This window comes from Carassius auratus, chromosome 2 (genome assembly GCF_003368295.1).
Source record: "Carassius auratus strain Wakin chromosome 2, ASM336829v1, whole genome shotgun sequence".
In the NCBI taxonomy this organism is placed as follows: domain Eukaryota; kingdom Metazoa; phylum Chordata; class Actinopteri; order Cypriniformes; family Cyprinidae; genus Carassius; species Carassius auratus.
In genome coordinates, this window is record NC_039244.1 from 6,969,750 (window position 1) to 6,979,293 (window position 9,544).

General features: G+C 35.3%; 1 protein-coding gene and 1 pseudogene across 1 annotated transcript; both read right to left on the reverse strand.

Annotated features, from left to right (window-relative positions):
- Window positions 1-1,317: 1,317 nt before the first annotated feature.
- Window positions 1,318-2,200, reverse strand: LOC113040338 (protein fuzzy homolog; annotated as a pseudogene).
- Window positions 2,201-5,814: 3,614 nt separating this feature from the next.
- On the reverse strand, window positions 5,815-7,954 carry LOC113114475 (stress-associated endoplasmic reticulum protein 1-like). Its single transcript, XM_026281401.1, has 3 exons — window positions 7,736-7,954; window positions 7,434-7,509; window positions 5,815-6,583 (listed from the first exon to the last, which is right to left on the reverse strand). The coding sequence occupies exons 1-3, from the start codon at window positions 7,814-7,816 to the stop codon at window positions 6,543-6,545; spliced, it is 198 nt and encodes a 65-aa protein (XP_026137186.1). The 5' UTR covers window positions 7,817-7,954; the 3' UTR covers window positions 5,815-6,542.
- Window positions 7,955-9,544: the final 1,590 nt, after the last annotated feature.

Sequence of the window (9,544 nt, forward strand, 5' to 3'; positions counted from 1 at the left end):
TCTCTGAATCATTGCTGAATGAATAACATGCAAACGTTTTCTGGAGAGGTTTCCCAGAGTTCAATGATTAGTCAACAGAATTGATCTAGTGACACATTTAATTGCACACAGCTCAAAGCATAAAAGCTTGATGGTGACAAGCAAATGATGTCATGAAGTTGTACCTCAAGTTTAAGGGCAGAAACATGTGAACATTCATATTTAGCATACAGCAGAGATGAATAAACCAGTTCTGATTTTAGTTTTTCATTTCCTTATCACGGACTCACCAACAGCCTGAGGTAATCCATAGAAACTGTGCATGTAGGGACATACTTTATGCACAACTGATAAAGATTAATTTATGTGGATTCACAATCCGTACTTTTCACAGCAGTTTTTTCCCCCCCGCTAATTCCACTAAAAGTCTTTGATGCATTCTGCTTTAAGTCACAACAAAAGAAAACATAAAAGACGTTCTTTAGAAAATAAATGTGTTGTAGTATTAATCAAGGTGGCTTGACGTTTCAAACATAAGAAGGTAAACAGTAGCAGCTTTGTCTGAATACATGTACAGACTATGATGTCAAGATTTTCGGGTGAGCTATTTTAATTTACATGTAATAAATAACCTGTTATGTCCTGATTATGTAGTTAGATGCATTGACAGGCACCCCAAGTGCTATTAAAGATGGATAATAACCGCTAAAGTGGGTGCTATATCTTAAGATAAGGACACAAAGCAATGCCTGCTGCTTCTGTTCTGTGGTAAAATGATCTTGTACTCAGACTAGTTTTTTGGTGAGACAAGAGATAGGCGGTTATGTTCCTACAGTCAAGAGGCCTCATAGACTTTCATTGTGAGCGCCTTTCTATCAACACATTGTCTTTGCAAACTGAGGCATGTCACAGATCTCAATTGGTATTTACCCTGGATCAATCCTTTATAGCAAAGATAACAAGACTTGGTGTGGATGAACAGTTTGATATAAAACATGCCTTATTTACATTTTATTTTAGCATTTTATACAGCTAATTAACTTTACTCCAATAATATTTCAGCTTTGTGATGATCATACATTATGGAGTGAAGACATTATAAGTTTAATTTGTTGATGGATAATTATATATAACAACAAGGACTATAGCACTATAGTTGCATGCATAATTTCATATCCCATAAGAACAAAATACACGTCCTCACATTTATGATGAGAAAATGTAATGAAAACTGATTTTTTTTTTACAGAAAGCCAGGACTGGATTTTTAGTATGCCCAATGAAAACGATGTTTTCCCATTTTTTCATTTGCATGTCACACGCATTTTTTTAGTTTCTAAGTTGTTGCGTGCAATATAGCTGTTGTGCAGGCTGTACAATGTTATTTATATTGAAAATTAAATTTTCATATAATTTTGCAGCCATACTCAAGCCCAAAATCCTGTCTTTATTTAACCTGCAAGCATTTAGGTACTTATAAGGTACCTAAACTTATAACTGAAATATATAAGGGAACATACAAATCTAAAGATGTATAAGAAATTATTCACACCACAAATTCAAACACATTATTAAACTAATTTGTTCACCAATGTGTAAATATTAACATACATAGCTTTTAAATATTTATTATTATGTTGGTCCTCAATGCCATTTTTTTAATTCAGTAACATGTGGTAGCATGTGGTGTCACACTGCGAACACATATGACATTTCATACAGAAGTCATCAAGTGCTTTTAAGTCTATATTTTGACTCACTTTTTAGAATCCATTTTTTTAATCCCATTTATTTCTCATCCTGTATTTTTAGTGTAGGGCTTCCTGAAGCAAGCCGGGATAGGAGGGAAGCAAACAGTCGATACACTGCGTCAGATCACCCATAAAGCCCTGATTGTCATTGACACATTCATGTCGATCAGACAGTAACAAGGGAACAACTCCGGTTTTTCTCGCTCCACATTGCGTATGTTTGCCAGGACCATACGGTTCCACATTTCTCCAGCAGGAGGCGCAACTGATGGCAGAGCCCCCACCGCCACTCACTGTAATCAGCATCAGGTTCTCTGAAAGACCCCTCAAACCACAAGACTCCCCCGATCCGTCTTACACATGGCCGGCTCCAAACATATGGACACCATTTAGGGAGCCGATGATGGAAAGGTAAGCTGCTTGGAGGAGCCTCGCGAGAACAGAGGGACCCTAATGGATGCTGTGAGACACAGCAGTCAGAGGGTCTCTGCTTGCAGCATAGTGAATATAGACTCTACAGGGCCGGCTCGATGCATAAGCGAACTAAGCGGCTGGGGGCCCCCCAATCATTTTTTTTTTTTTTTTTTTTTTTTTTTTTTTACAATTAAATAACTTAAACAAGTGATATAAATGAATGGATTAATAAATTAATAATCAACGAATAAATGAATTATTCAAGACAAGAAAAATCTTATTTACCGACAACTGTTGCTGTGTCTGCTAGCGTTTGAGTCATGCGCAATTACGCATAGACACCTCGCGTGCATTGACAATTCGCGCCTGCGCGCAAGTGCGCGTCACTGTAATAAATGATAATCCATGTCACAAAAAGATGTATCCCTCTGGTGCCGAAAAGAGAAAGAAGAAAAGGACATAAAGTTGGCTTGACGTTGGACGTTCAAGAGTCTCAAATTTAGGGACCGTCTCTAAAGTTACATGCGATATTGGTATACACTTTTCTAAAGTCACTAGCATTTGAGGAGAATGACTTACAGTCATAAAAACAACTGTAATTATTCATCTAGGTGTCAGCTATAATGCACAATTGAATATAATGTTGAATATTTATTAAAATAAACTGTAAATCATATGTAAATTATGCTACTTTTTCACATGGGCTCAAAGGCAAATTTGAAGCTCAATAGCATTTGAGGACTTGTACATTTGTACATTTACCTTATACCTTATACATATACCTTAAATCATTTAGGTAAAAACAGGGCCTGTTTATCACTTTCAGCCACATTCCTGTTAAAGGTTTTTTTTTTCTTTTTCAGGTTCCCTTACGAAAATTACCCATGGTTTTCCTTTTGCATGATTTCTTAATGCTGAATACTATGAAATAAATTAGTCATAATAAAGTTATAGCCATAGGTAAATGTTGAATGGTACAATTGTAATTAGTAAATAATAAAATTTATTCTTTTACTTTTTTATTTGATTAAAGTTCTATTTTCTCCCCTATAGTAGGTGGGTTTTTTTCCATCATCATATTTGAGGAAGGGGGGTACAACAATACAGTCCTGCTGTCCTGCTGTCATCAGTGACTTTGCCTCCTGAAAAGCTAGGAAGGAAAAATTTGGAGGTCATTGTTGTACAATTGTCATTGTTGAATTCTGTTCTTATGTTTGCTTTTAAGTTTTTAAACTTTTTTTTTTTTTGTTGTTGTAGCATTATATTTTTTATTATATTAATGTTTGTCTATTTTGGTTTCATTTAAAAGATTGCACATTTAATGCACATTTGCATATTTATTTCATGTTTTATGACAGTTTGTATTCAGAAGTTTAAGAGTGAAGTATGTTAAGTATTGGTTTTTATTTATTTTGTATTAATAAATAACCTCACTGTATTCATTTATAATGTAACATTATAGCATGACATTTGTGTCAATAATCTTGAAGCACAGGTGACTCCGCGTGGTGGGAGGGAGGCCCCCAAATCAAATTCTGCTTAGGGCCCCCAAGAGGCTCCGGCCGGCACTGATGTAGACTGAGCTTGAAAGTTGCTCTAAACAACAATCAGTGATGGAGACATCTTATAAAGCCTTTAGGTGCACAAAGAGAAAATAAATCAACACATGAGAAATTCAACACTGAACATACTGCAAAAAGCACTACACTAACAAGACACCTGTGTACGGTAGGGTACATTTATATGAAAGTATATGATAGTAAAATGTCGTTTATGCGCTGAGGAAACAAATCTCACACATTAAACAGCACGTGTATCTGTCAAATCGTCTGTCAGGATCACATTAATGCATTAGCTTAAAGTTTAAAATAAAGCATTCTCATGTTTCAGGCAGCTTGGATCACGCATCCTTACCGCAACAGCTCAATCTGTTTCATCCGCTATTTTTAGACGCATTTCGTCCATAGAAATGCGTTTTTCACTGCTGTGATTTAACTGACTGGAGGAAGTTTTCGACGCGACTAATCGATATGACATTCGTTTCGATTATTTTAATTATCGATTAGTTGTTGCAGCCTATGACGTTAACTGCCCATATTTTAATTGAAGATATGTAATATTTAAGACAATATAATTTCGAATTTTAAGCCGATTGCATAGGTTTTAATGCATATCAAAGATATGAACAGCTGAAAATTATAACTGACCTATGCATTTACTAAATAATAACGTGGAAGACAATGAAACCCATACATCCCTCCTTAACTATTTAAAGAAAAAGAAATGTTTTTTGCCAAGGGGGCATCTTATTCTTTCTTACTCTATTAACTGGAAACGTTACTTCTTGCAAAGTATCCAAGCAAACGTGACACATCTGAGGCAAAATTACATTTAGTCTTGTGTGTTTTTCTCCAGTCGAATCATGATTATGAACAAACCTGCTAATCCAAGCTGAAATATTCAGACTGTTGTAATAAGCGTTCATTTTCCTACATTTATCGGTTTGTCAAAGGATTTTCGCTTACAGAAGTAAGCCGCCAATGACGTAAGTAAGCAAGTGCTAATAAGAGAAATAATATGTATTTTATTTTTTGCCTGACTTCGAGTGTTGTAAACGTCATGTATCCACAGCAACATCTCCGACCACAGCCTTGTCTCTCTTCTTCCACTGTTGGCCAGTGAAAGTCAAAGGGAACTGCTGGCTCCACACCGCCGCCTTCCGGAGACTATATGTGAATGCAAGTAGAATGTATAAAAACAGTTAATGCTCTTGCTGTTGGTTCTGTTCAGAATTATTCACCACTTAACTGCAATTAAATGTTTATCAATACTTTTTCTAACGTATATTTAACATTTTATTTTTTATCAATTCTGAACAATCTAAATTGAATATCAAAGTATATAACATTATTAATAGTCAACACACACACACATATATATACATATATATATATATATATATATATATATATATATATAAACATTATCATAATATTTTTTATGAACTGGATATGGCAACCAAAAATAAAATGTAAGATATGATACATATCTTAGCAATATTGGCATGTCAAACCACTCAATATCTTTCAGTGACGCTGTGGTCTTTGGCATTTTTTATCCAGCTAAACAAGCCAATGAAATAAATAAATGAAGTAATCATTTAAACAGCACAACTGTTTCAACACAACTTTGGGTCAAATATGGAGTAACCCAACTATTGGCTTATATTTTTTAATTATATTTTTAACCCCAAAGTAGGGTTAGTCCATATTTGACTCATAGTTGGCTAGAAACAACCCAATATTTTTCAGATTGAGGGTAGAAATCATGACAGGATGTAATCAATTACAGACCTGGATAGAACTCTAGTGAGAACATAGTTCCTCGTTTTCAGTCCTTTTAAGCCAGTATTGACAGCTCAAAGATGGTATGTTTCATTTAACCTACTAGATTGCACTCTTATGCTCCTTACTGTTCATGTATTATTTTGTTTAATTACTTTGATTATGTCATTATACAATTTTTTTTTTATTGGTAATAAATATAAGCAATGTATACTCCTGCTTATAGGTTTATTGGGTAGCTGACACACCTTAGATAACTGTTGGTTAAATTACAAACAGATTGTGAAGATCTTCACCTAACTGATAAAAAATAAAAACACATGCAATTTTTTTTTATATTTTATTTTAGTCCAGGTCTGTTCCTCTTCCTCTTTACTCCTTCACGCTATCATACAGTATATAAAGCATCATCAGTTCTGAAAAAAAGCTGAATTGCTAAGCTACATTCTGGTAAACAGTACCACAACGACAAGAATATGTGCAAGAGAACTACATTTTTCAGGTTCCATATTCTAGAGGGAAGGAGGCAGCTATTAAATTACAAAGAAAACAAGTAAAAGAAAAGCAATATAATGCGTGATAAGAGACAATTTTTACATCTGTGATTTCGATTTGCTGACTAGCTTTCTTTTTCGTAACACTTCATCCTGTGCAAATTTCTAAATGGCTGTTAGGTTGGGGGGGGGGGGGGGGTTGCAATCAAAAACACATTAAATAATAATTTCTGCACAATTATTTCAGGAATGAACGAGAAGTCAGGAATTACAAATCACATCACTGCTTGTGACATACAACGATTTTTACATAACATCAAGATAAATTTGAAACAAAAAAAATAACAACAATAATAACATTACAATTGATCGCAATGCAATTTTATGGCTTTTTGATTTTTCTTCATTAACAAGGCACCAGAGAGGAATGACAAGATTGCTGCACCTCATAGATGATAAACCAATAAAATCAGCACAAAGCCTTCAAGAGAGGCTCCTTGTTAAAGTTGCAGCATGTGGAACTGGCAAGGAGAGCATACTTGATAAATCACTGGTCCTCTTTACATGCCCATTCGAATACTCTGAATGATCTGGAATATTGCTGAGAAGAGAAAAAACAAAACACACACACACACACACATTACAGAAGGCAGACATTCCAACCTTCGGAAAAGTTGAGGAGGAAGAGTATTGAAAACCTGCACTTGGTGAAGTCAATGCTTAACATAAACGCCATCTTCAGGATTAAGCGGGATATAATGGGCCACTGTGCTCTTTTCTCTCACAAAAGAAAACTATTTGCTTTTCCCAAAACAGTGTCATCTCTAACAGTGAAAACCTTACGCTTCTCCACAGTACAAAAGTTAGGGCAAGCAAACAGAGTGCAAGATGACTGAAATAACACAACCAAAATGTCATTTGTTCAAAGCAAATATAATCTGGTAAAAACTGGCAGCAACCCATAAATAAGTCAAGAGCATGTGCCATATCAAATCTGGATGGAGCTGTTTATGTCATTGTCAAAAAGGCTAAATCTTTTAAGCTATGTATCAAAAACTTTAAGCAAGCTGGCAAGTAGATCCATTGCTCTTCAGGGGAGCACTTTAGCACTTGTTGGCAATGTTCTTCAATGCCGTTTTAAGAGTAAGAGCACCTGCAGATCCACGTGTTGTCCCCAGTGAAAATAAGCAGATAAAGTCATGCTATCAGTCCAGCCTTGTCCATGTAAATAGTGTGCATTATTATCTTGGCCTTCACTACAGTGCAAGGTTTCACAGTTTGCCAAAAAATGAGTGGAGGTCAGCTTTGTCTACCTACCTTGGACTTAACAAAAATGGCAACATATGCCAGTATAAAAATAAAATACTATTTCATTTAACATAATGTGTTTATGATTTGATCTTAAATATGACAGATCACTTGGAAATCTTTTGTGTTGGTAAGTAACTCACCTGAGCCGCAGACAACAAAGATGAAGAGCGCCAAGAGCCACGGTCCCACCGAGACTTTATCATCACTGACGTTTCTCTGCGTGAATTTACATTAGCGCTGTTTTTAGTTGTATAGAAGTTAGTAGTAACGCAATGAGGTTTAGCAATGAAAGCATACAATGTAGTATTAAGAAACACTATTTCATTGCAAAATCAATAATTCCTAATATTAACGCTTCACTTTAAAATCAAGTTAATACCTTACATTAAGTTAATTTCACTTCCGTTGTTACATTATGGAGCATCAAGAAGATTTGTCATACCGATGCTTTGACGTTGCCTCTCTGGGTGATGTTTTTGCTGTGTTTCTCGTTGGCCATACGAATCCTCTGTTTGGCGACCATCGTTAAAAATGCTGGTGGTTTGTAAAAGTGAGCTGGTGACGGTTACAAATACTGCGAACTCAAACTATTGAGGATGAAGAGAGAACTACGTCGATTTTTTTTGTCTACGTACACAGAATGTAAGCTCCGCCCACACCGGAAGATAACAAATGGACTGATGCACGGACCCGCCCATTTTTTGAATCATTTATTAAATTTAGTTTTTAAAAAGTTTTACCAGCCTTGCGTATTGTGTAGAGCTAGTGGTGGGCAGAGCGAGGCTTCATGAAACACTGAAACAGTTGAAGCAAAGTGCCGTATTTGTTTCGAGGCTTCGAAACTTTACCGACACCCGTCTCCACGGTGACACCTAGTGGCCAATTGCCCATGTTATCTGAAACAACTTTGACAACAAGCCATTTAAAAATAAATAAAAATATTTTGTTTTCGTTAATGTGGTGATATTTTAAAATCCTATAATAATATCCTATATAATCCTATATCATAATAATAACTAGGTTATTTTGGTCATGAAAAATGAATAAAACAAATAAATCCACAATGGTCTAATTTTTTTTTTTTTTTTTTTTTTTTTTTAAGATTTTTATTCAAAAATATTAATTGCTCTGCTGTGGAAGGGCTTAGCCTACTTCTTTTTTTACTGATAATTTCTCCAGCCTTAGAAAAAAATCCTCTAACAAGGGACACTTGTTGCTGGCATGCATAGATATTTTTTAGCAAGGACATACAAATGAGGAAAAATCACAGCTCTCTCTTTCCAGTAACTTAGTGGATCATGGGTTCTTGGCAAAAATGCATCTTTTAGGTACTTTTTAACTTCTACTGTGGCATCTGCTGTGGCACTGTGTATCGCCTGTGTGGTTTGTTCCCGCCCCTGTCAATCAAACGCAGACTCGGCAAGCGTGCCACCTGTCGGTCGAGACACTTATGAAACGCGCAGAAGCTTCGTTTAGCCATAGTCACGTGACATGGGTGTTTTGAATCACAGTTCGGAGCAGTGTTTCGAAACATCTACGCTTCGGGATCTCGACACTGTGTCGAAACGTTAGTTTCGCGTCAGCCATCCCTATGTAGAGCTTGATCGATACATTCAATTGGCATATAAATCTTGGATTCTTGCACAGTGAGTGTACGTGGTGTTTAAAAAGTTACATATTATTTGTAACATGTTTAAACACGTTTAAAACAATTTAATGTGGTTCAAAACAGCTAGGAGAAGTGTAAATTTATATCTGGAAAATAGCTAATGTTATTTAATGAAGGACTATTCGTTTATTAGTTGACTGTCTACAGTTTGCAGTTAACTGAACTTGAAAATATACATTTTTAATAAGCGCTATTATTGCGTGACTACGTAAGGAAGCTGAATTGTTATGGATTTTTTATTTTATTCATACCATACATACGACTTAACATTGTTTCAACAAATACAGAACAATAGAAAATAATCCATATCATACAATAATTATACATTTTTGACTTTTCAAATATATTTTTAAGCCTATCCAAGGCAAAACATTGGAATTATTTTTTATATATTTTTTTTTTTGTTTGTTTTGTTTGTTTGCTTTTGTTAACGTCATCAATTGTTCAATTGTTCTTTGAAACGAACTGTTCAAAAGAACAGATTCGTTGAACTGAGAGACTTTCTTCGTCAAAATATGTGACCCCACGTCAAGCAATCGCGAACCAATCCCAGCGTGGCTTCCTGGATTACCCGTATGAAAT